This window comes from Pieris napi, chromosome 1 (genome assembly GCF_905475465.1).
Source record: "Pieris napi chromosome 1, ilPieNapi1.2, whole genome shotgun sequence".
NCBI classification, from domain to species: domain Eukaryota; kingdom Metazoa; phylum Arthropoda; class Insecta; order Lepidoptera; family Pieridae; genus Pieris; species Pieris napi.
The window spans coordinates 838,036-865,908 of record NC_062234.1 but is presented as its reverse complement, the minus strand read 5'-3'; the positions used below and the strand labels follow the sequence as shown (position 1 = coordinate 865,908).

Below are 27,873 nucleotides of genomic sequence, written 5' to 3'. Positions count from 1 at the left end.
AAAACTATTTTTAATAATGCCAAAGAAGTATATAACTTCTTACGCGCGTACATAAGTACCCGCACCCTTTTTTTCTTAATTATACATTTGACCTTTGGACCACGCATTTTTTTTAAATCATATATTCATATAGAACAATGAATTACGAATTTCAATGCTTTGTACATATGAATGTTTGAAACAATATAACATGCAATTCACTCTTAGTGAAAACATACACATAATAAAAAAGAGTTTGAAAACGAATAATTTTAGTGTAGCCGTATGTAAAACTAAACCATCAGAAACCCAATAACACAAATTTAGCAATTGAAAAACTTTGAACAAAGCGGTGAAGTGGCATTTTAGATATTCAATATATTCAACAATCGTTTTACTTTAAATGTAAAACGTGAAGGAAGGAGGTTAATTTGACGTGTAATTATTTTATGTATGTGTAATTGTTGGGGGTCAGAAGGGGCTTTGAAATAAATACGATAGCAAGTCAAGTATATAATATATTTATTGGTTTTATAGACAACAAAATTATATGTATCAGCCACAACTGGCGCTACACAGTGATCAGCCTTGCGATTCTGTAACTCATTTTTCGAACTCGCACAACGGTTTTCGGTGGTCGCGCTCAAATCAGTCGTGAAGCAGTCATTTTACGATTTGGCATTCTGATAAGGAGGGAGCTTGTAGTTTATTGTTTATCAGAATGACAATACAACTGTATCAGGGATGGAGCACATTTATAACTAAAATAAAAGGTAAAAATGTATACAGTTAAGACGAAAACAACATCGTTAGTAATGTGTAGTCTACCCTATTTTTTATCAAATTTATTAGGGTCTTAGGTCGACTTAGGGTCCTTCAAGAAAAGAGCGTACCATTTTTTAAAAGGCCGGCAACGCACTTGCGAGCCTCCTGGCAATGTGAGTGTCCATAAGCTTATCAATTAACATCAGGTGAGCCTCCTGTCCGTTTGCATCCTATTAGATTAAAAAAAATACAACTATAGGAATATTACATATTATGTTCTACAATATCTCCCCGTCCGTTGACAAATTATCATTGGATCCGATGATAGAGGTATCAAATTGGTCCGATTGACACCCAATGGTCCGATATATAAGGTTTTGTATTTTAGTAGCATATTCATTGAAATGTCTCATGAAAATTTCTCTTGTAATTAGAAAATTAAAATTCACCACTTTGTGAATAAATCTATGAAACACGCTTTTAGAAAATCTTTAAAGACAGTCTTGTCGAATAACAGTCCTTGCTTTTATAATAAAAATATATTCGTAAGACATGATACTCTTTATATCTTAGAGCCATCAAAGCCGACATATTATTACGTATGTGAACTCTAAGCCGCTTTTTATTACACTTCAAAGCGAAAGATTGAATTTTTCTTCATGAAACAGACACTATTCAATGGACCCCTATATTTTGATACGTTCAAAGGAATTTCTGTATCAATATACGATTTAAATATTCACGGGTGAGGATAATATGTCTATTTCCAACACGAAACGAAAAAACCTCTCAAATATTGTATTTAGAGTTTATATAAGATAATGTTAGTGATTTTTAAGGAGTTGGAATTTTTATAAGTTCATTCAATAAAAACTATGATATTATTTTATTAGAAAAATTTTTTGGATACATTAAAAAGTAATTTATGAAAAAACGAAAATAATGCATATAATAATAATAATAAATTACAACTAGATTTAAGAAAGAAATATATAATTGGTTTATGTCTGATTTAAGACAGCTGACTTCTTCTAATACGCGTACCTGAACAGTCTGTGAAGTGGCATATTATATCATCAAACAAAAATCACTCTAACTAAAAAACATCAGCTTCAACGTCTCTTTTGCCAATCTAACGTTAATTCAATTCAACAAAAGACGATGAACCTCTAAAATCGGTAACGCTTTTATAGAATTGGTATAAAAATATTAAATCTGAGCTATAAACTAATAACATAATATATAACAGATGTTCCAATTCTCAATATATCTAAACACAAAATAAATAAATAATACTCGCAAACTATACGTATTATTTTGACAAAATCAAATGGTTTTTTCAATACAAAGGGACCGAAGACTGTCAAAAGTTAAAGCATTAATTCAGAAATTAAAATACTTAACTTTTTAATACTTCGATAAAACCACTGTTGTATCCTTGACTCATTTAGTTTTTATTTAGTAAGGATGATATTGGCTTGTGGCGGCGTCCATGCGTCGGGTTGTCTCTCTCCCTAAAATATGGCGAGGGGGCCGATGGCTGGCCATGCGTCATACTCGTGAACGGGTGCTACTTGTGGTGAATACTTGAGGTGAGTACTTGAATTCGTGTATGCGGTGATGTTAATTATTTCGACTATGTGTTTGCGTGTTGTTCCCACGAGAATGTAAGTGCGTGCTCCTATTTCACCATGCCTCCTGCTGATAGAGGACAACTCTTTGTTTTTAATTTATGTTATTATTATAAATTACTTAAGATGTCATGTGGAACATGGTTTAATGGTTGCAGCTCCTTACAAACGTTGTGTAAAAAAAATGGCGATTAAAAAGAGTGGCGGAGAGTTTATTGCCAGTTCTTCTCTTCCGTTCTACGCCCTTGATTTGAGAACTGGCACTAAATGTAAAATTAGAAGCATTTATATTTATTTCTTTACAGACAAGTCATAAGTGTACAAAGTGTTACCAATGGGATTAAATGATTTTTGAATTTTGAATTTTTTTGAATTTTATTACTTAGTCTGCAAATGCAGCGACCCAAAGCGACTCGTGGTAAATTCTTTACATCAGATCCTATTCTTCTTCAGTCACGCTTTTCATTTCTGAAGGTCGTGTTAGAGAGTGATCAATGACAACTTCTTCCACTCCCTCTATTTGGCAAACAGTAACAGCAAAAGTCCTGTGATGGACAGAACTGTAAAAGCCTTTAATTGATTGCTAGAATTTGATCCAGTAGGAGATTAGCCTCGAGGTCTGGTGACCTCCACTTAACCAGTTACAATGAGTTTTTTTAATTTTCTGGACCTTTGCGTGATACATGTCCAAAAAAGCTCAATATCCGTTGGTAGAAAAGTGTTTGTGTGATTTCTTACCTATAACTGTCATAGTTTGGATAAGTTTGTTTTCTCAGCTGTTTAGGGAATACTAAGCATCAGCCTCCAAATCCACATTTCTAGAGCATCCTACTTTCAGATTGTATTGTGGTAACTATATTATTAGTTTTAGGCGCTGGTGTAGTCCGTTACGATGGCATAGATTAGGTAGAGACCACAATCTAGTGATAGATTATAAGGCGACGAGGGGACGAGGTGAAACAAAACTTACGATTGAACAGAAAATTAGTAAGTATGTTAAGTTATATACAATTTTGATCACAATTTTTTTTAGGTTACCTTATATATTTATAGAAAGTATAAATAAAGTATTTTTTAAGTATTATATAAGTTATTACATCATAGAGTCGGTAATTACAACTCCAAGTTGAAAAGGGAACCCGCAAAGAAAAGAGTACAAAATATTCGAAGTAGTTTCCGCTTGTTCGGGGCGACCGGCGACCTCATTCAATAAGCAAATCTCATTAACATAGAAATGAGAGTCATTAAAAATCGATACAACCCTTTTTAGGACCAAAGTCTAGGTTTTCAATGCTATTTCTGTATTTTGTGGTATATACCGTGTAATATTTTAAAGAGAAATTATGATTTTTGTATATTTGTATCAAATCAATTTAGAAATAACTTGTCCGAGCACATGGTGTAATTGTTGCAGCTCCTTACAAATGTTGTGTAAAACAAAAAACTTGGCAATTAAAATGAAATGGCGGAGAGTTTATTGCCAGTTTTTCTCTTCCGTTCTACGCCCTTGATTTGAGAACAGGCAGTAAATGTAAAATTAGAAACATTTAATTTATTCTTTTTTAACTTTCATAAGTGTACATTGTAAAAAATGGCTTTAATGGCTTTCTTATTCTTCCTTATATTAAATATATATTATAATGATCAATGAATCTTAGAACTTAGAATTTGTTGTAAATACATATTTGTATAATTTGTTATATTTTTTGTATATATAGGTAAAACTGTGCTTTGTTTATTGTGAATGTGTATTCCGTTTTTGGCTTTTGTGTACAACGTAAATGTTTGGATATTGTTTAGTGAGTAGCTGTAGGAATACTGTTGAGCAAATAAATAAATAAAATAAAATACCCCTAAGTGATAAGAGCGGCCCACCCCAGGTTTTGGCATTAAAAATACATAAGCAATTTTCACCCGTGTACCGCTAAACCTCACTTTTTAATACCGATATTAGTACTGTTTTAATCTTTTCATGGCAAAACGTCTGCCGAGTTAGCTTTTTCAAGTTCGTTATTTACATAAGATAACAAATGTAGGTAATATTATAAATTCTAAGTTATAGTACTGTTGATTAAGATTCAGCAAAGTGTCTACCCTGGGACCAATTTATGTGCTGTTAATAATAACTTGGATTTTGGCTAAACTATTCTACAAGTTTAGGGCGAAATCTTAACACGCATGGGTAACTTGCTACTTCATGTTGTTTGAAGTTAAATGATAAAGGGTCGTTGCATGAATGCACGGAGATAATAACATTCAACATCTAATAGAACAATAGAAAACCAAAAACCGAACCACACCATACTGAAGCTATTTGGGGAGACTTTTTCAGATAAATTGTTAGGGGATCGGATAGAAAACGCCGTAGATCTCTTTAAGGGTTTATTTTAAATTAATTAATGAGGAGTTTATATACACTAAAAAGCCACAAATTACGCGCAGAAATACATTAATTACCACACACAAAATACGGTCACTAGTTACTTCAATTACGTGCACTTCACACAGTTCTTTATCACTTGTCTTCACTATTCGCACTTTATCTCTTCAATGTTAATCTCTCGGAATCGCACTCGAAACTGAATTAATTGGTCGCGTTTCGGCTCGCCGATATATCCCTGGGAATAATCTTGAATGATGTTCGAGAACTCTCTATGCAGGATTGGCACTGATTAGCGACTGCACAATTCTAGAACGTACGTACTATTTATCTCTTTCGCACATTGCTCCGTCCTTGTCGTACGGCGTTCTATAGTGTTTAGTCTGGTTTCGGGAAGGTTCTGATCTTCCCTCTCTTTCGTGTATTTTATATTCCATCCTTGTCCCACATCTAGAAAATTCGGTCTAGAATATTCCATCATCAAAGGAGTATAACTATCCCTGAACACGCCTGAAAACGGGTTTCCTGACAACTTTACCACTCGACTACACGTATTCTAAAACTGCCTGATTTTTTTTTCCTCAAAACGAGGGCAACATTATGCAAATTACAATTAAATATGTGATTGACCCTCGCCAGAAACGGTTAGAAACCACTTTTCAGCTTGCTGAAAACGTCTCTAACTAGTGGAAAAATCGAGAAACATTTCAGTCCATCTTCGTAACAATATTATATAATATCTAAAGATTAGTGCTGAGCTACTAATCAGCTGGTGATCCAGCACTAATCATGTCAGTACGGATTTCGTCAAGGTCACTCAGCTCAACTCACGAGGTGATCTTTTAGCTTACCTCACGCACTCACAATATTACAAAATTACCGGCTTATAGACCCGTGAAATTGTGCGAATGGACCTCTAGTTGTTTGGCCAACAAGGTCTTTATCGACGATGCGTGTTTCGACTTATTAACCCACAATTGCTGGAGTTCCTCAAGGCTGTGTACTTTCTCTATCACTGTTTGTCTTAAATATCAATTATATGTTGCAGACAAGCAACGTGCATTACTATGCGGATGACAGCACTGGGAACCTTTTATACCGGCCGTGCTAATATTTCTCGGTATTCTCGGGTCTCGATGCAGTGTCGGAACAAACTTCTGTCTGAAATTGAGACACTTACATGGTGTCTCAGACTGGGGTCGACTAAATTAAGTCGAATTAAACCCAATGAAGACACCAGTTGGTGCTTTTACCTCTAAAATTTATCCCATCGTCGTAGGCCCATTCGTCACGATCGTAGAACAATGTCGGATTTGAAAAAAATCAAAAATCAACTTTTATCATATTTGGATACTACATTGACTCAATATTACTGCTACTTTTAAAAAATCCATGTTTTTAAATTTTAAATTAATCAGTCGGTAAAGTGACGGATTTGATAGAAACATGTGATTTTTCAAGAAAACTGTGTAATTTAATGTTATTATTTTTATTTAAAAACCAACCCTTTTGTTTGCTTGTATGCCAATTTTCATAATAACAGAATATGAATTAGAATAGTTATGACAAAAACTAACATGTAAAGTTTACTATTTGTCAGATCCGTCACAATTCTACGACTATGACGCATTATTTGAAGACACTCTCTTTAAACCCTAAGCCAGTAGTGTTGGCCACAGGCGTTGACATATGACAGGCTACGTTCAGTTTAGCATTTATTTGGAAGGTAAGGCTAAATTAGCCTTCAAAAAGCTTGGTGTGCTCAGTAAAGCGAAACGGTACGGCACTCCGGGTCACCGCTTACATAGGATATAGCGCAAATTCGGCCCCACATGGAGTACTGTTCTCTCCTCTGGGTGGGAAATCTCCAGTACCAGCTCCTTCCACTCCAATGCAATCAGCATTCAAGGCAGGGCAGCTAAAATCGCCGATGATCCTGGTCTTTCTAATCGGCTTGATTCTTTGGCTTTGCGTAGAAATTTTGGTTCCCCAAGCATGTCCACCGCATTTATCATGGGAAGTGCTCTGAAGAATTGTTTGGACTGCCTTACCTGAATCATCGGTCATCCAGGCAAAACGCGAAATTCGATCCTTTCCATCTCGCTACCTGACGTCCTACACAGCACTTTATAAGGCACTTATTGTGGTGAAACCAGCTGCCAGTAGAGGTATTTTAGTATTACTCCTAAGTCGTATCGGTTCGAAAATACCCTAGGCCATCAAGGGACAACGTACCCTGAAAGGTTAGCTACACACCTGCTAGCCCCCGGTGTTGCAGGTGTCCATGGGTGGTGGTTAAAACTTTATTAAAACCTGGCTGCCCCAATATGCCCCAAATCTGATTGCCTCCTTTCCAATTAAAAAAATGTTAAACAATTTTTGACAGGGAAAAGTATACTGAAAATGTATTAAACATTCGAGAAGTTTATTTTCATAGTAAAGGCAATGACGTGACAATAAAAAGATTTAAATTTTTATTGATTAGCTTTATCTATAAGTAGTAATTATTTTCTGATTTTCTTTTATCTCTTAATCATATCTTAATTGTAGTGTTATAGTAATCTTTTTAAGTCTACTGATATATTAAATTTAATTTCCTGTTAATAGATAAATTACATTTCTAGATAATAAATTTAATGATTCATCACCTACCGAACGCTACCACTCCCGCTAGCTCCACTGATTTCCGAGAAATTTGTTGTGTTAAAAGTTAAAAGTTGTTGTGGTTAAAATCAAAAATAAATATATATATAAAGGGTATCTAAGTTTAAAGGACCCCATAGCGCACAAGCACTCTTACTATTCCGCGAGTGTGTCAAGCAGTAGTCAATCGATAACAACGAAAGAAAAGTCATTTGATAATCATTATTTTAGTGTGTTTATAAAACATTAATCAAGATAGTACTGTTGACAAAGCATGGTTATAAACTAAAAAAAAATTCTTCAGACGATAAGAACGAGATAGATGGCGATCATACGAAATTGATAATGTTCTTGAAATTCTTGAGATTTCAATAAATTGTTTTGCATAAATTATAAAATACAAATATAACATAAACTCTCTTTACGAAATTTTAACTTTAAAAATAGAATTTCTATAATTTAATTCATCGTTCTCACTCTCTCTCCCTTTTCTTCGACAAAAAAGCTGCACATCTTCGTGACGTTCCGTAAAAATTTTACCCTCATGCGCCTAAAGAATTTTCACTTCAATAATCATATAAGTGTGGTACGCGTATATATATACATGATCGTACACACCGGTGCGCAGCATAGTTTGGATAAGAAAAAGAACATGAGATTCATGAGTTGGCACGTATTTATGGTACCCAATTATTACATTGGCATCCATCCAATGCAATTTCGGAACTAAACACGGCGTATTTTGCCGAAATTCGAAATCTTTTTCAGCCTAACCTTTATTTGTCATAGACTGGCAGGTCTGTAAATATTACAACTGGATGATTGATAGAATTAAATCCCACAGCTCAACCTTCATATGCAATGGAATACGCTGCCCGACTACATACGACTGGCTACCTCTTTTAAAACTCTTCTGTATAAACGTGTAACGCGTAAACGTCTTGATCAATCGTGACTTGTGTAATTCTTATTCCTTGTTTCCTTTTCTTATATAACATTTGGTTCTGCACTTCTTGCGCTCATCATTTTTCTTTTTTTAGGTATTTCTCTGAATAGGGTTGCCTGGAAAAGATCGCTTATTAGCAATAAGCGATCTTTTCCGTTGCATCCCTTGTAATTTTTATGTATTGTGTTATTTGTGTTTCTTTTATTTTTATTGCAACGAAGTGTGAATAAATAAAAATAAATAATTTACGGGCATAATTAAGCTTTGGTTTGTACATTAGCACATATCTAAAATTTTGCTTCAAGCCATATAATACTAAACCAAATACATGAACCGGTGTTTGAATTACAGATAATAAGGGCGGTTTCAGACTATCGCATTTTTCTGCGCGTATACACTCGCGCTACAGTACGCGCTTCAAAAAGTCGGACTCGCGTAGACCCGGCCCGAGTGGCGAGAAGTTCGAGAAGATCTATACAGTATACATCCTTAGCGACCGGAATTACTTATTTTCAGGGTATGACGTCATGACAGTCATCAGACATCTCCAATCTGAGCTTACAAATCAGGGCCATGACGTCACTTTTAAGGTAGGAAAATTACACTCGCTCCTACAATGAAGGAAAAAATCGTACCTGGTATTCTGACGTACTAAGTACTGTACTGTACTAGGACTGGTCACCTACTTGCCTTATGAATAAAAAATTATCACGAAACGTGAGGCCTAAACTAGTAGTGGTTTTAGAACCTTTGGTGGTAACACCACTACTATTTTAATCAATACAACGTGTTTTTTTAAATAATCGCTAATGTAGACATAAAACTTCAACGTCAAGGCAGAATATAAAATACCATCCGTAACACCTCGACGTCCGTCGTTCTACAACTGAGCGTTTTTTAAGGCAGCTTTTGCCGCGCACCACCCCTATGTGGAACAAACTGCCCACTAAAGTATTTCTGAACCAATTCGAGTTAGGGTCCTTCAAGAAAAGAGCGTACCAAATCTTGAAAGGCCAGCAACTCACTTGCGAGCCTTCTGGCAATGTGAGTGTCAACATCAGATGAACCTCCTTCCCGTTTGCCTCCTGTTACATGAAAAAACTTATTTAAAATAAATCTTATACCGCATTAATTACTTTGAAGTGTTTACGCATTGGATTTCCCTGATTGTAAACCCGAAAATAAATATTAATTCCACGTGAAAATGAAGTAATAATTATTGTTTTCATAATTATTTATTCATGAAACAGCCTATAACGTTGATCAATATTTGCCAGGTGCTTATAATAATGATTGATGTTTATTGGTGAAACAGGCGAAGCTTTTTACTTTCCAGCGTACATTGTAGCGTATTTATTAAATATGGTACAAATAGATGCCATTTGTATACTTTTCCGTTTAGCGTGTGCTTAGACGTGACTTGAGAATTATTTTAATCTGAAGAAAAATTCAAATCAAAAGTTTTATAAATATTATTTAAATGATTACGCTCGAAAAATATTATCACTGGCCTCCGGGAACAAAGTCGACTAGGTATTACGACTGTTTTAATGTTTAATCATTATTGAAGTTCTTGGGTGATGTATATATACTGTAATTATTTCAGAATTTGTACATTTTATTATTAAAAAAAACAAGAGGATGTCTTTAATCTACGGAAATTATTTTGTGCACAATGTTAGTAATACTCGTTTACCTAATTTTACTTTCCTGAAGGACATAGCAACAACCATAATTATAGTTCTAGTTTAAAGTGTAATTCTACCAAATAATCATAAAAGTAATGCGACAGTTTAAAAACAAGGTCATAATATTCCCGAGACAAGAGTGGTAATACATTATGACGTTCTTGACATTTGTCAAAATGTGTCGTCGTAATGTGCAGTTTACCACCTTATCTGTAAAATATAATCCGACGCGCAAACAATTTACATGTAGTATATAAAGGCCGGTTACAATTACGAGGCATAGTTAGAAACACTTGTTCAAGAATAAAGAAAATGGATATAGTTGACCACAGCGGAAATCCGAGTATGTAGAGCGTAATGTCAGCCGTGGGTTAACTAATTGGGTGGGGCGGGTCGGATGTGCGAACAAGGCAAATGAAGATTTATCATCTCCCCGGTCCTTGGACACCGGCCACCAGTCAAGTCATATATAATAATAAATTGTTTTTAACATATTCAAAGAGGATATAATTATATTTTGTACACATAAGAAAATATATTTCTCAATAATTTATAAAGGACATTTTAAGTTTGTACATCTGTATAAGAAATGTATGTAATTTATGTCTTTAGTTTTCGGAAAATCGTATTTTCATTAATTATTTCGATATATTATTTTATATGTTTAATTGTTTTAATTGTCTATTTATCCATTTTTAATTATTATTACTATGTACCTTACCGTAAGATACATATATGTATTTTATTTTGTGTGAAATTAATTTGTCAAAATACAAAGTCATATCATTCTCGAGAGCACGATTTCCCACTCGATACCATAAGTGGTCTAAAGTTGGATATTCACAGAGGTATAAGATCTGGTTTTGCGCATCACAGTACAGGTTAATTGCTATGAAACGAATGAATGCAGTGTAACCGTTGAAGAGAGTGCCTACGTCTGGCTATACTCTCGGGGTGTAACTCCGACGATTTAGGAACCGCCACGCCTATAAAACCAAGAAAGCCTCAGTGAATAAAATGTACACCTGGTAAATAATGAAGAAGCAGGGCACGGTCTTTACCACCAAGGCTTTAGAAGAGTACTCGAAAACCCCAATGCAATCTGTAGACAATTTCATATACGTGAATTCCCTGGACATCAATATGTGATTGAAGAGAAAGGGGATTTTTTTTAATACAAGATGTATTTATTCCAGTCAATGACACAAAAAATGAAATAATTAAATCGCTACTTGATATTCTATACCAGATAGAATATTTTATTTATTTTTTTACATTTCGTTACCATAATATACAAAATCATATAAAAAACAAAAAAAATACAGTTTATATGTAACCTGCTTTTGCCTGCTAACTTATGAGTTATTAGGCAACGGGCGCCCTTATCGCTAACAACCTATTTCTTCCAGGCAACCATAATATGCAACAATAAAAAAAGAAACACCTACAGAGGGTAAAGTACAAGAAGTGCATAATTAATTAACAAAAAAACTCAAAATTACATGTAACTATAACTAAAATTAAATTAAATAAAATCTAAAAAAAGCTAATCTAAAGGTTAATTGAGTCACAATTAATATATATAAGTAGTAGCTAATACAAGGCAAAAGAAAAAGAAGATTTTAAAATAAATATTAAATATTTTATTGTGATTTCTCTGTACATCCTCCACTGGATATACACAATTCAAGTTATTACTTGGCCATACCTGTATTAGGTATCCCTTGGAACTTCATTATCCTAAGGAATATTATCAAGAGTATATAAATCAGCATAATCAGATATAGATAACGTTTATAAAATTGTTCATGATAAAGATAAAAACATAAGTAGGCAAAACAAAGATACTGAAATTACAAAGTGTAAAATCAGATATAAGGTTTACAAACAGGTAGCAAAATAATTCCGCAGCAATATACTCGAGCCAAAGTATACAAGGTGGCCAAAAAGTCGTGGATCAAACGCAAATAGGGGATAGATGAGATCATCAGCGGCAAAAAATTGTTCTACGGGAGGTCTCTAAGGTCAACCCCTGCAAAGTTATGATTTATTTTGGTTTTTATATGAAAATTGACTTTTTTTTACTAATTCTTCTTAAAATTCGAAAATATCTACATCCTGTATCTTTCTCATAATATCCACTAGATTGGTACTGAGGAGTTCTTGCGTTAAACATACTATTTATAGTTGTTTATTGAGTGTATTCAAGATAATATTTAGTGATACGATATAACATTTTTTCAAATCATAAATTTTTCTTTACTTTGGACCCCACTGTGAAAAAAAAATACTCCACCGAAAAGTGTCCCTGTACTACAAGTTTTGGCGCATTTAATAGGGATTCTGAAAAGGTATTACACGTGGCCATGAGTCGCTCTATTATCTTTCTAGGAAGAATTACAAACAACACTTTTCGGTAGAGTAATTTTTTTTCACAGTGGGGTCCGAAATAAACAAAAAGTTTTGATTTGAAAAAAATGTGTATCGTATAACTTAATATTATCTTCAATACACTCAATTAACAACTATAAATAGTATGTCTTACGCAAGAACTTATCAGTACCAATCTAGTGGATATTATGAAAAAGATACAGGATGTAGATATTTTCGAATTTTAAGAAGAATTAGTAAAAAAAAGTCAATTTTCATATAAAAACCAAAATAAATCATAACTTTGCAGGGGTTGACCTTAGAGACCTCCCGTAGAACAATTTTTTGCCGCTGATGACCTCATCTATCCCCTATTTGCGTTTGATCCACGACTTTTTGGCCACCCTGTATAGCCCTCATACTATTGTTCGTATCCTTCCGAAATAAATAGCAGAAGTTGAAGGCAAACACGTTAATGCAAAATCCATTCGTATACATTTCAGGACGTTAAAATGTCACTTGTCATCATGACTCATCACTCTTATGGGAGCTTTTGGCATCAGTAATAGGAGTGGAAGAACTGACTTGGTGATGAAGAATGTATGACTCACTACCAAATAGACATTTTCCATTTAATATGTGGATCATGGTGTAATAGTTGCAGCTCCTTACAATCATGGTGTACAACAAACTTGGCGATTAAAAAGAGTGGCGGACAGTTTATTGCCAGTTCTTCTCTTTTGTTCTACGCCCTTGATTTGAGAACTGGCAGTTAATGAAAAATTAGAAGTATATGTATTTCTTTTTAGATGTTCATAAGTTTACATTGTGTTACCTAAATGAATAAATGATTTTGATTTAATTATGTATCTATAATCAAAATTCAATAGACAAATTTATATCGACGCCATTTAATTTTCTTCTTAAATAGGTAATAATTTACCTTGAATAGTTAATCAAGAATCGATTAGTTAAATTGCATTGCCACTCTAAGAAATGAATAAGGTTTAATCGATACCTATTTTTTTAAGGCATTTTTAGCGATCCACTCTTGAAAGAATTGTAAAGATTGATTTAGGGCATGTCCTGTATATTGACGATAAACACCGAGCGTGAGTTCTTGTTTTATAATACACGCCAGAGTCCTAGCGGGAATCTTCATTTCTCGCAATGACATTTTTTACATCCCAATGTGATTTCGACGAATTCTGGCTTTAACAGTATTAACAGCCTTTGTAGTTTTAACAGCTCGCGGCATCCACGATATTTTCTGGTCTTCGACAGACGAAATGTTGTTGTATCTGTTGATACTACGATATACGAACATACGGCTGATACTAAGCTTTTGAAGCGTCCGGAATATGACCGACGGCGCCATACCCACTTCGTGCAAGGTGATCACTGCAATCCTATTTTCTTTGACACCCCGTTCCATATTGTAATTTGATAATGGACACGAAAAAATATGTGAAATGGCGCAAAATCGAAAAAAGTTTTTAAAATAATATACATGTTCCAAATTTAAACAAATGATGAGTGTTTAACAGTATTTATAGCCAGACTCGTTCAAAAAAAATATATTTTACAGTTTTATAAAGAAAATTGCTTGCTTAATTGATCTGTGTTTGTATTTGTTCAGTCTGTGAATTAGTTATTCTATAAAATACTCTAATGAAACCCAAAAGTAAATTGCATAATATTTTTATTCATTTAGAGAGCTTTTAACAAAATCACGTCACAATAATTAACCTAACAGGCGTACGCTTAAATTAACCTCTTATTGTCCCCAGAGAGCTGGTACGAATTTTTCAAGGACGTATCTCAAATTAAAGTCATTCTCAGAGAACAGGTCCGCCAACTCCTTGAACTGCTCATCCCTCCAGAGAGTTTCGTACAACTCATTCCATTCATCAGTACGGAAGCCTTCGATGGCGGTTATGAATTCCTCATTCTCAGCTAGTTTCTCTTGATATAAAGCATCCAGCTTGGTTTTGGGGAATAGCTTAGCAACATCTTCCATGAAACTTCTCATTGTAGTGCCAGAAACGGAAACAACACGGCTGTTGGTGTAAGCGGCCTCTCCAAATCCGTCAAAGGTCACGTTCGAGTTGATGTAACCTACAAGATTAAAAATAAATAAAGGTCTACTGTAATTATTCGGTCCTATCTGTCCTATTCAACAATATTTTCGTTGATCTAATATGGGAATATTACCAGAACAAAATTTATTTTATTACAGTTCATTGAGGAGATTAAAATTGCGTTTTGCGTTCATTATTTATAGAATTAATAAACTTACCAGCAACTAATTTCAAACGGTCCATATAGTAAGCGACGAAGATGTCATTTCCTTTAAGGTATTTGTCGACCTTGAAACACATAATGATTAATTAAATTTATTAGTATTTAATCCAGTGCAAGGTTTCAGTTTAATTTCACAAAGATATTTATTGAAGCAACTTACCGTTACGAAGGCAGGCACACTCTGGGAAAATGTTTGGTAGTAATCACTAAGGTCAACTTTATCGAGGAATTCCAAGCTGCTTCTGAATTCGGGGAAGTTCATGTAAGACTCCACGAGACTCACGAAGTTATCACCTTCTGATTGCACGATGATGTCCAAAAACTCATCGAACTGGTTTTGGAAAGAGAAAAAGATAGGCGTATTTTGTCCGAAAAGAGCTGGTCCGAACTCATCAAAGAGGTACTTCACATCCAGGTCGTGCTCGGCCAATGTAGATACAATTTCGTTGAACCTCTTGTTTTCCCAAAGGCTTTTGTAAAATTGTTGCCATTCTTCGCTCTTTAGGGCTTCGATGGTACTTTTGAAGACTTTGTCCGTAGCGTATTTATAGTCATACAGTTGACGTAGTTGTTTCCTTGGCAATAAACTTACGGTATCCACAATGCAAGTTCTTAACGTCCTTCCGGTGATAGGGTGGCGACGTTGCCTTTTGTGTTGGTCGTGGCTTTGAACTTGTTTCATTTGATCGGCTAACAGTTCATCAGCGAAGTACTCTATAAATGACAGACACGTTATGATTTTATATTGAGTAAAGTAGAAATCGGATATTATATAAATTATGTGCTGTACATTTTGATTACTTACTAACGAGAAGTTGGAAGCGATCGATATAGTACGCAATAAATAGATCGTTATTTCTTAGGTAGTCATCAACCTGGAAAGAAAATATTATTAGAATATCTTCAATCGTAGAAGTAATAACACAACTGTTAAGTAGTAAGTTTGTAAGCCAATGGAACTTACCGGCGACATATCTGGTTGCGATACAACCTGTTGGTAGAGGTTTATCAAACTGATATTGTTAACATAACTCAAGGCTTCTAAGAATTCTGGAAAACTACCGTAGCCTTGTACTACTTGACGGATGAAATGTTTACCCTCCAACGCAATAATGATGTCCAAAAATTCGTCAAATTGCATTTGGAAAGAAACGTAAAGTGGTGTGTTTTGTCCGAAGAATGCTGGAAGTAATTCCTCAAACAGGTATTTAAGGGATAACGCATTATCTTCCAGAGCGTTGGCAACATTTCTGAATGTTCTATTAGCCCAAAGAGCGTTATACAGTTGTTTAAATCTATCGCTTTTGATTGCCTCAATTACGCTTCTGAAGAATTCATCGTGAGCCATCTTTTCATGGAAGAGCTGACGGAGCTGTCTTCTTGGAAGCAAACTGACAGTGTCCACGATGCTGGTATCCAGAGTAGATCCAGTGATAGGGTGACGACGCTGTCTACTGTGCTGGCCACTCTTTGACTTGTCAGGGTTTAATGAGTTCACTCTGGCGACGTAGTCTTCGTAACGTTTAACATAGTAGTTGACATCGATAGTCAGATTCTTCAAGAAGTCTGTAAGCTGAAAAACAATCTCATATTTACAGAGTACAATTAAAAGTTCCGATTAATTGTAGCCATTCTAATATTTTTACCAAATTAATATAAATAATGCCACGGTATTATAGATGTAAGGGAGACGAGGAGACTTATGAGTCGATTGTTTTTCAATCTCTCCTTCAGTCCACAAATAATGTTATAGATTTAATGCATTACTTACTGCTTTGTACTCGGGCACACGTTCTAAACTGTTGGCTAGTTGTTGATAATTAATTGGAGCGTCAATGGCGTTCAGACCCGCACGGAATGTTTCGAAATTCCGCATGTAAGTTCCTGTCTGGCGGCCTAAATGAGCACCTTCTAAAGCTTCACTGATAGCCAAGAACTCCTCGAAGTAGTCCTGGAAGTTCTTCTTTGCCTTAGGTGCTGCACACCCAAGGCATACTAGACTTAGAAGCACTATTGTTGTCTTCATGTTCGCTCGGTTTATTTACTAGACTCTTACATTTTTCCGTGCTTATATACAAATTCACTATCAAAATACTGATCGTAATGATCAGATAAATGTCGGATTAAAAAATGTAAATTATTTTGAACACTAAGAAGATAAAATCTATCATAGCTCCGTCGCACGTTGTCGTATTTAGACATGGGCAAATACAAGATTTATTAAATACATTTGAAAAAATACGACACATGAGTTCGATGGCGGTTGTTGTAGGGAAGTTAAAATATATGTAAATGAAACTGTTTGTTTGTTGCTGGGTGTCAACTGGCTTTAATTGTTTAAAACATGAGCTTATAACTAATATAAAATTAGAGCTAACAAACTACTAACTTGACATTTATTATCTAGTATTTAAGTGTAGTCGATCTTTTGCACATTTTCGGAAACAAGAATGTTTCATTACAATATAAGTGTGGGAAAAACTAAAGGGTGAATTTTGGCTTCAGTGTGCGATACTTGCTAACAATTGGTTTGCGCTTCTAATTATTAACTTAAATATATATTATGTAACTTAACTAATGTTAGGTTACATAACTCGTGTAATAAATATAATGTTATTACTAAGCATTATATTCCAGGAATTTTTTATGTAAAAATTACCAGTTAGATATAAGTAAATAACATACCTATTTCGCTATAGCAGAAGAACAGAGAATGCCAAGAGTTTCCTAGCATTATTAGAAATAATAAATAGAGTACATAAAACCACATATACAAGAATATTCTCCGCTACATTAGTTACGTGAGTTTGCGAGTATTATAAAACTGGGACACGTGATTTAGCTTCGAGAGTGTAAAAAGTATAGTCCATTAAAATAATGTATCTTAAGTGTGTCGCTCGACTTGGCTTAGGAAGAAAATGAGTGTGGTAGATCATTTCACGGGCCACAAATTCTTACGTGAAAACAATCGTAAAATGCTTTTATTACTCAAACATTCACCATTGATTCGCGACCCTAAACAATAAAAATACTAACTCAATCAACCTACAAAATTTTACGGGTCCTTATAGGTGAGTGAATTTATTGTCCCACTAAATTATGTGAGATTATAGTTTACGTCTTTGCTTTGATCTTTAGGTAAACCCACCAAGTTGCAGCATAGTGGTTTTTCACTAATGTATATTAGATGTATACACTCCCGGGCGAGAGCGTTACCTTGTAATACGCCGTATGCGTTTCGTCGCCCACATATTTGATTTCTTTATTTCGTACCTTACTTACTTTTTACGACTTAATTCTTAATTTCATACATGTATGTAAAAAAAGATATGGACAGCTTGTTAAAAGCTTGGATCTTATACAGAAATAGTAATAGACCACTTTCGACTGCCAACTTCTGCATTGTAATTTTTTTAGAACTGAATTTGCATATGTAATTTACTTTTCAAAAACGTAATATAATAATATAGGATCAAACTCGAGGATAAATTATTTATCCACAATGCCCAAGTTTTACCGTTAATAAAACAGAATTCAGAAGTTTATAAATTACTGTGTTACATGGAATAACGTTGCAAGCAAAACAATTCATGATATAAATAAAAATAATGACTATAGACAAAATAATATAAACTTTATTAGAAATCTATATGACGATCCAATCTATATTTATAAACATGTATATTTATTTCACTGATCAAATCAGCTTCAGTGCCTTTTCAAAAACACAAATTGACGCGTTACTGATTCAGAAGCTTTGTGGTTATGGAATAGGAGAGAATTTGCTGTACTGGTTTGAGTCATATCTTCATAACAGGCCTCAATCAGTAGTTGTTGGAGGCGCTGAGTCTCCTCCCTACATTGCGCGATCTGGTGTTCCGCAACGCAACGCGTTGAAAGCATTCAAAGATCTTTTACGCGACACCTAGCTTTCATAAGCAGAGTATTTTCACAAAGACCGTCAGCGACTTAAAAAATGTAATATGATATCACTGTATATCATATACAGAGCAGTGACCTCTTACAGAATATTAAAATTATGTGAATTATTGTTCTGGAATAAAATTATTATTAATCTTACAAAAAAAAAAAAAAAAAAAGAATATTAAAATTGTCGTCCCATATTCATTCCCTAGGTCTAAAATCAGCAATATTTTTCAAATTCCTTCTGCCAAAACCAACCTAGGAGTTCAGGCAACTCTCGTTCGAATTCTTCGCGATTTTAACGGATTGAACACAGCTTATTCGGAGCTGGATATATTCGGTAGTGGGCTGATCGGTTTTAGAGAAAGCATTGTGGGGTGCCTTTCTCGAACCTAATTCACTGTTTTGCTGATGATTTTTTTTTTCTGCTTTAAGTACCAACAAATTTCTAGTAAGTTAAATTTTATGGTGTACTTATCTTATCTTGTATATGTTTCAATTAACTGTCACACATTTAAGATGGGAGATTTTGTAAAATAATCAGTAGATTTAGTACTATGTGTGATGTCGTAAACTTAATAACTAAATAAATAAAAAAAATAATACCAACTCAGGGCCTTGAAATTAAATTCATTAAAGGAAGTTGATGAGGAGCTAAGGGTGTGATTTATATCTAACTGTACTTAATTTACAAAAATATCTCGCAATAAAGAAACTCACAAACGTTTTGTTAGGGTGAGGATAAATTTGGGGGTCATGAATCTTGGTAAACACATGTGAAGACTGTCCCTTTTTAGCGTAATTTTTCTTTTCCCGAGCAAACGGTAAAGAGAATCTTAATTGGAGGATTTCTCGGCAACTCAATGAAAAATTATGAGGCAAATGAGCACATACTCGGAAAATTTGTGTTCATTTTGGCTCCGCAAAGGATTCTGATCTTTACAAACGCTGATATTTATTACTTATATTGTGACACAAAATAATATTAGATCTTACAATAGGCCAATTTTGGACCATAATTGGGCCACTTATAGGTTTTTTATGTAAAAAAACTAATATTTTTTTATCTTCTTATAATAAATTGGTGGTGTAATTATAATAAACTATCGGTTCGCATCGTCGACGACCAATCCCTCTTCGAGCGTTAATCCCTTGGCGTTGCGTAGAGATGTGGGGTAACTCTGCATCTACTATCGCATTTACACCTTTCGTATCACAATTCAGTCGTAAAGCAGTCATTTTACGATTTGGCATTCTGATAAACAATAAACTACAAGCTCCCTCCTTATCGCGATTTGAGCGCGACCGCCGCTGTGAAAACCGCTGTGAGAGTTCTAACAGTGAGTTACAGAATCGCAAGGCTGCATCGGCTTTGCCGATTTTTAGAATTGTATATTTTATGTAAGTCTAAGAAGATAAGTCGAATTTTGTATACCCCTAAATGATGAAGCCCTTAATTCATTCCCTTTTACCACCAGCCTTCATTAAAAGCAATATTAGTACTATAATAATCTTTATAGTGCAAAACAAGGTTTCAGCTAGTTATTATGCAAATTATAATATGACGCTATAATATCGAAGGTGAGACTGCACGCATAAAATATTCTTGAAGATATTAATTGGTTGTGGAATCTAATCTAAAGAAACAACAAAAATTATTCCTAATCTGTATTTACATTATCACAATTTTCACAGTCAACATACAATATATTTACAAGATTTCCATTATACACAACTCTCTGGTCCCGGAATTTCTTCTGCAATTAAGTGTTCCCTTCTGCTCAAGGTTGCTGTACTTAATGTTGCTTTGCTCGACGTACTTTTGGGCGACGCCAACGACTGTAAGAATTATATCGTTATAGAGTTTACTTACGCAGCTTTGACCACCAGCTTCAATATTTATTTCTTAGGCATCATTAGAGGATCCGTGACAAGAAAACGTGACTTATACAACTGACATGTGTCTATAATGAATAAATTAAAATCATTACAACCTAATGGAATCATTTTATGTTTTACTATAGGAAAAAGTAATACACAATTTTAAACCCGGATTAAAATAAGTAACAGACACACAATCTAATTATAGTTTAACTATGTCAATAGATGATGATTAAATCTAAAATATTAGTCACCTAATCTTATCAAAATCATTTAACGATATTATTATCGTAATTACGATAACATCGTGCCAAGTAATTGCAATATCGAATCGAAAATTTTTTGATCAAAAAAGTTTATGAATTCTGAAGGTAAGATTAGGTTGGGTTAGATGAAATAAGAAGAATTAAAGTCAACAGGAGAAAAATCTCGAAACTCTATAAAATGGGGCATCTCAATCAGCAAAGAAAGTGCTGAATTAGAAATATAACGCAAAAACGAAATTTGACAGCTGTCATCTCTGTTTATTTCGATTATTAAAAATTTAGCGCTTTTCGAAAGCTTTTCTCAGTACAAAAATGGAGAAAGTGCACCTAATAAATAGATAAATAAATAAAAACTTTATTAATGCAAAAGGGTTTGTGACAGAATTCATATATCGCTAGTCTCCACACTAGGGAGGCCTTATGTTGTGGGTAACTAGAAAACAATTATTACGTGGTACAATGTGTCAACCATTCAAAGATTGGTCAAAATATTTGGTCAAGAATCCTTTGCCTCAACGTACCGGTCGGTCACTTGAAAACATTGCTGCTGTAAACTAAAGTGTCACCGAAAACACGAAAACATCAATTCGACATCGTACTCAACAACTTCAAATTCAATTCAACTTCAACTTCACGAAGCACTACGCAGTGAATTTTGACTAATAGACCAGTGCCGATAATTTTTGAAACCTAAAAAAATTACAGTAGGATGAAACCCATTAGAAAAGCACGGGAATATGATCAAAATGAAAGGAAAAATAAATTACGGTCGATCTGAGGTCGGGAAGGGGTAGGGGGGGGAGTTTTAAGGGTAAAAAACGGTTTATCTCGATTTCCGGCAAAACTAAAAGTCCTATCGAAGAAAGTTAAATGGCAAAGTTGTAGGTAATAAAAAGATCTAAAACTTTTGTATTCACACATTTTTCACATAACGAGAAGTAAGGAAGGGGATGACAGGTCTGGGCGTTATTGCATACGATTTTTTGCGTTTTCTGAGAAGATTTACTATGGTAATATATAAATATTTTTTTACCATAGGAAAGTAGAGATTTCAACGAACTGAAAGCACACCAACTTTATGAAAAAAGGTGAAATTTTGACGTCAGAATTTTCGATTGAAAATTAGGGTGTTTTTTCGATATTAATTCAAAATAAGGTGAACAAATAAATATTTTTAATCAAATAAATTACAGTGTATTTGGGACATAGAAAGGTAAGTTTTCACCAAATTTCGTTAAAAAAAAAATATTTTTGTTAAAGATAAAAATAAAAAAACAAAAACTTGGTTTTTTGAATTTTTCACATAAATTTTGAGGTTATGTGAAAAATGTGTGAATACAAAAGTTTTAGATCTTTTTATTACCTCCAACTTTGCCATTTAACTTTCTTCGATAGGACTTGTAGTTTTGCCGGAAATCGAGATAAACCGTTTTTTACCCTTAAAACTCCCCCCCTACTCCTTCCCGACCTCAGATCGACCGTAATTTATTTTTCCTATCATTTTGATCATATTCCCCTGCTTTTCTAATGGGTTTCATCCTACTGTAATTTTTTTCACTTTTTATTTATTTTAAAGGCTATCTGCACTGGTCTATAAAGACCTTCATGCATACAAGATTCAGTTAACTCAGTAGCTCAAACCAGCAGACCACGGAAAGCGCTGGCAATTCATTCAATAGGTAATGGAGCAAAGTGAATTCGATGAATTCATGAATGGATGAAATGAAATTAATGAATCAAAATCACACAATTCAGAATGGCTTCGTGAATACACAAAAAAATGCAGTTACTGTGAACGGCATCCAGGAATATGATAACGGACTTCTTGTGGCCTCAATTGGACGGCATGAATCTGGACAACATGTGGTTTCAGCAGGACGGCGCAACCTGCCACGCCGCGCATGAAACAATCGACTTATTGCAGCAATCTCACGAAATTCTGATGTCAACTTGCCACCAAGATCGTGCGATTTTGGTCTCGAATCTCGGGTTTATTCGCATACAAACAATTCCTGAGCTCAAATCGGAAATCCAACGCGTCATCGGTAAGATACAGCCACATCTCTGTGCAAAAGTAATGAAAAATTTCATGAAAAGAGTAATGTCCTGTCATCGGAAACGTGGGGATCATTTGCTGGATATTTTATTCCATACTAAATAGGGGCATGTCTTCTCTACAATTCAATAAAGATATCACAACTCTGTCATAAAATACATGTTTTTGTTTTAAAATGAAAAAGTGCATTCTTACTGAGACACCCGTTATAAAAACAAGTAAAAAAATCGGTTGTCTGTAAAGTCGGTTTACTGACGATAGTTGAACGTGACAACGTCATAAGAAAATACTGATGGAATGGTTGCAGTTTTCAAAACAAAATTTTAATTTTATTTGTTTGAGAGATATTTCGTATGGATATAGAGAAGGAGGTAAATGGAAATCACAATTGAATTGATCAAGTTACATTTATTTGTACGCATAAATACGATTATGTCAATTTTAAATGGAACGCCTCAGAGCGAGGTAACGCCGCATGAGTCATGTTTTTTCGTGCGTGCAGCCGGCTCCTTCGTATTATAAGACGTTTTCACGTCAAAAAAAACATTTATAAATAAAAATCATGGATTGATATGTTTAAATGTGAAATAATTTAACCCACATTTCGTTGTTCCTGTGAATTGGAGCTCCGTTCGCTGGTCCACTCGTCACTATTGCGGGCGCCATTTTTGACAGCCTCTACACTCTCGATTGGAGGGCTCCCATCTAGAACAAGTGCTATTGAACGTTACTAATGAATATTGGTATTTTAAAACATTTCAGTAGGTCGTTTCATCTCTGATAGAAATTAAGTTATTTTTTGACCGTTTCTCAATTTTCTAGTTAAGACATGCGTAAAACAATACCTATATAACACTAGCTGACCGGGCAAACGTCGCTTTGCCATGTATATCATTTATAATAAAAATAGGGGTTGATCTTAGAGGGGTGAAAATTAGGGGTTGTATGTATTTTTAATGTTGTATCATAAAAAAATTAAAATTATAAATTTTGTCTAAAAAATAAAAAAATAAATTTAGGGGTGGACTACCCCTAACATTTAGGGGGATGCAAAATAGATGTTGGCCGATTCTCATAGATACCGGATAAGCACAAAAAAATTCATCAAAATCGGTCAAGCCGTTTCGGAGGAGTATGGCAACGAAAACTGTGACACGAGAATTTTATATATTAGATAGGTCAAAAAGGATTAAAATCGTTGATTCAATATCCACATACTATGTTTTCATATAATCATGTTTAATGGCAGTAATTAGGCGTATCACTTTAGTTAAGTGTGAAACATAATTACAGAAAAACTGATAAATCCAAAAGTAGTTACGATTTTTAAACCGAGCTCGGAAAGAAAAAGGCTTTATTCGACTTGTATGTGAATACAAAAGACAAATGAGAAAGTGAGAAAAATATGCGTAAATTTCAAATCTAAATTAAATTTGGAAAACATGACGTTAAGTAGATAAGTGGTTTCTGATACACAAAATATTGAACAAAGCGCGGATTTGTGCCCCTGGGACGTTACAATACTAAGATTCATATAAAGTGCTTTCCGGCTTACTGTCAAGCAAAGTATTTTGATATTTCCCAAACGAGATGTTTATTGATTTAACCGAATGATGATTATTGATGAAAACCGTTTAGGCAAAACACAAATATTAATTTCAAAAAATAGTAAACGTTTATCTATATATTTATAAATACAGTGTTATACTCTTTATAACGTCATTCGTTACAACGAGTTATAACTTATGACACACCATATAACGTAAAAAAATATATAACATGGTTGGTTTAACACAAAACCCATACATTAATTTACTCTTTATAACCCAACAGCCAGTCTCTATTACGAAGAAATATTTTCATTTGGACATCAACAACATACTTAAGTGTAATTGATTTTATTATCAGATTACAAAACTAACCTATTGAGGTGCCGAAATTTCCAAAAAGGCACCTGAGGTTATCAACAGCTGTCTCGCCTTTGTTATTGCATTAACACGTCTGCCATTATTATTAGATTACATTGCATGAAGGAAATTTTGGTCTCAGTTACTAAATGCACCATTATCACCTATCTATTATCTATCCCTTGAAATTCGTTATAAAGCGTACACTGTACATTGAATGCTATTGATTATGTTAGAAATATTATGGTGTATATAAAACGGTAATACAATTAAAATAATAGGCTACTTATTTATTATAAATAATTCGTTGCATACAAAATTAACGCCTTATCGATTTCAAGCGATCTCTTCCAGACAACCACTGTCAAAAAACCCCGTGAACAGGACAATATTAAAAAAAGGACACATGAAAAAGAAAAAGTGCACATCACAATAATTTTAGATCAGTTAGTACGAAAGTTAAGGATACGATGTGGACAGGTAATGTTTGTACAGTAGAGAATTAAAGGAAGATAGAAAAGGAGATTGGCGAATAAAGACAGGAAGTGAATTCCACAGCCTCACTGCAGAGACCTTAAAGGATTCGCCTAGAAAGGAAGAACTTCATAACTTAAAGAAAATACGCGATCCAAATCTAGGTGTAACTAAAGATAACATTTGTACGATGGAATTTCACATTCTATTTTCTTATTTTATTCTAATTCCTAACATAAATATTACTTTCCGCATGGAGACTAGAACAGGTAGTTAAATATAAAAACAAAAGACGATAGCCAAATGTTTTTGTTGTTGTTTTTTTATAGAACAGGGGGCAAACGGGCAGGAGGCTCACCTGATGGTAAGTGATACCGTCGCCGCTCTCAATGCCAGAGGGCTCGCGAGTGCGTTGCCGGCCTTTAAAGAATTGGTACGCTCTTTTCTTGAAGGACCCTAAGTCGAATTGGTTCGGAAACACTTCAGTGGGCAGCTGGTTCCACATAGTGTGATTGGTCAAATGGAATGATAGGTCGATGTTTGAACTTCTAAAATCGTTGTACTATTTATAGCGTCAATATTACTCGGGCCTATAAAGTAATTTAGTTTTTACCTGGTGGTGGATTTAAAATGTCTGGTTGTGTATGTTTTGCTGGCTTCAATGTGTAAGCCACAACGTATTGCCCATCCGCTGCATTTAGCTGAAGCTCTGGCGTTTGTTGTTTTGTGACAGTACCGCTTCTGTGAGCAAGACAGAATATTAAAAAGAGACGAAATTAACCTTAGACGACGAAGTTCGGTTAGAACACAAAAGAAGAAAAAAGAGATAAAATGTTGTGATTAATTAATTATTAGACTAAAAAATATATAAAATAATGATAACTAAGTTTTTTTTTAAATTTATTTATGTGTGATTTGTGACTCCTTATTTCAAATTGGACAAATATTATATATTATTAAGAAACTGACACTAAGGCTTTGGCTAATTGAAAACGCTTTTTCCCAAATTATTTATGGGAATTAACTCATTGCGTAAAGTAACTAGTTAGACTTCATTTTTTTGTTCTCAACGTGAACTTTGATCCCTTAGCTTAGCAAGGCGTAGATGGAACAAACAAGACGTGAGTTATCATAATGGTTATATTTATTTCAATGTTTAGAAACACTATTCATGGCTTTTTATGTGTATGACAAGTTTATATGCTTCACATACCATGGCTTATAAAAGTATGTTGTTTATAAATAAACAAGACTTACTTTAAAATATATACAATGAGGGTTATAAGTATGGATAGAGGTTATATGTATGTATATTGCTTTGAAACAAACCTTCGTTTCCTAAGAAAATAGCCAGCTAGTACGGCAACGCTTGAGCAGAATAGTACTGTGATGACGATTGCCAAAAAAGCACCACGTGACACCCCAGCCATTGTACTTTGAATTCCATCTATACAAAATTTATAAGTAGGTAACTAAAATAAAAAAAAAGTCCGTGCGTACAAAGAATACATGTCAGAAGTGAAACTTCTTTGGCAAACTAATTTGTAACTCTTGTTCATATTTATACAAATCTAAAACTTTAGATTTCCGAGACTTAGAGGTAGGGAAAACGGAAGATATGTACAAATTTCATGAATTTAATTGTCATTAAAATATCAAAAGTGACGAAAATGAATCCAAATAATATTTTTTTGATTTATTCAATAATAAAAACACGTGCCATTTTAATTTACAATTCGTCATTTGAGATTTCAATAAATTATTTTGCATAAAATATATTATACTAATATTTCATAATTCTCTTTACGAAATTTTTATTTAAAAAATATAATTTCTATAGGTATTTCGCCCTTCTCACTCTCTCTCAATCGGTCTCTCTCTTCGACAAAAACGCTGCGCATCCGTGACGTTCCGTAAAAATTTTACCCTCATGCGCCTAAAGAAGTTTCATTTCAAAAAAACACTTCTCATAATTTACAGAAGCGTTTTTATAGACGTGCTGATCAAAAACGTTCTTATACAACTATAGTACAGCAAAGACCCAATAGACATTAAACTAAATACGACAATAGTGGCAAAATAAATAAACATCATTTTGCAAAGTAGAATTAACAAAATACGTTAACTACGCTGTTCGTTTTAATTTAAAAACAAACACGTTGTATCAATTTTATTTATTGATATTTGTAAATTCTAAATGTATGAAACATTATAGTGGAAGCATTTGCACAATTTTTATTTGCATAAAATACTAGAAGCACATTCAATGTTTACAGTATTTTCTAAATTAAATATTTATTTTTCCATTTTTATTTTTTTTAATAAATAATGTTATATAATAAAGTTGCTATATTGCAACCAACACACACTCCCTGTAGCATTACCTGTTCTCCTTTCTGGGTCTTGATAGGAAAGGGCCTGCAAAATCACCCGTTCTGAAGAGCCTTTATCGTTTTGCGAGTGTACCGTTAACCGAAGGGAACTTCCACTGGACCATAATACTGCTGCAGGCATCAGGAAAACAGCCACCCCATCTGTTCTTATGGAACTCATGTTAATTATCTTTCCTTTTATCATTCAAGTCGTAGCCAGGTCAAGTCCAGATCGATGTGAAATATGCTACTGGCTTCACTGGAGCGACACATAAGGATGGACTACA

The 27,873-nt window shown here is 34.1% G+C and overlaps 2 protein-coding genes across 2 annotated transcripts in view; both read right to left on the bottom strand.

Moving 5' to 3' along the window:
* Positions 1–14,114: 14,114 nt before the first annotated feature.
* LOC125052196 lies at positions 14,115–16,733 on the bottom strand. Its single transcript, XM_047652861.1, has 6 exons — positions 16,478–16,733; positions 15,671–16,279; positions 15,512–15,581; positions 14,867–15,420; positions 14,702–14,771; positions 14,115–14,520 (listed from the first exon to the last, which is right to left on the bottom strand). Exons 1-6 carry the CDS (start codon positions 16,730–16,732, stop codon positions 14,180–14,182), a joined length of 1,899 nt encoding a protein of 632 aa, XP_047508817.1. The 5' UTR covers position 16,733; the 3' UTR covers positions 14,115–14,179.
* Positions 16,734–20,284: 3,551 nt separating this feature from the next.
* LOC125053714 (hemicentin-2-like) overlaps positions 20,285–27,873 on the bottom strand; it is a 111,293-nt gene continuing 103,704 nt past the window's right edge. Inside the window, exons 14-18 of the mRNA XM_047655220.1 lie at positions 27,599–27,748; positions 26,544–26,661; positions 25,828–25,955; positions 23,435–23,538; positions 20,285–20,469 (exon numbers count right to left, since the gene is read on the bottom strand). Of these exons, the coding sequence (XP_047511176.1) occupies positions 20,356–20,469; positions 23,435–23,538; positions 25,828–25,955; positions 26,544–26,661; positions 27,599–27,748 (614 nt within the window). The 3' untranslated portion in view covers positions 20,285–20,355. The remainder of the gene's footprint in view (positions 20,470–23,434; positions 23,539–25,827; positions 25,956–26,543; positions 26,662–27,598; positions 27,749–27,873) is intronic.

Excerpts from the sequence above, each read along its gene's own strand:
- LOC125052196 (XM_047652861.1), bottom strand. The coding sequence starts at position 16,732 with ATGAAGACAACAATAGTGCTTCTAAGTCTAGTATGCCTTGGGTGTGCA. Across the intron at positions 15,582-15,670 it reads CGCAACCAGATATGTCGCCG|GTTGATGACTACCTAAGAAA; the intron begins GTAAGTTCCATT and ends TTTTCTTTCCAG. Across the intron at positions 14,521-14,701 it reads CCGTTTGAAATTAGTTGCTG|GTTACATCAACTCGAACGTG; the intron begins GTAAGTTTATTA and ends TTAATCTTGTAG.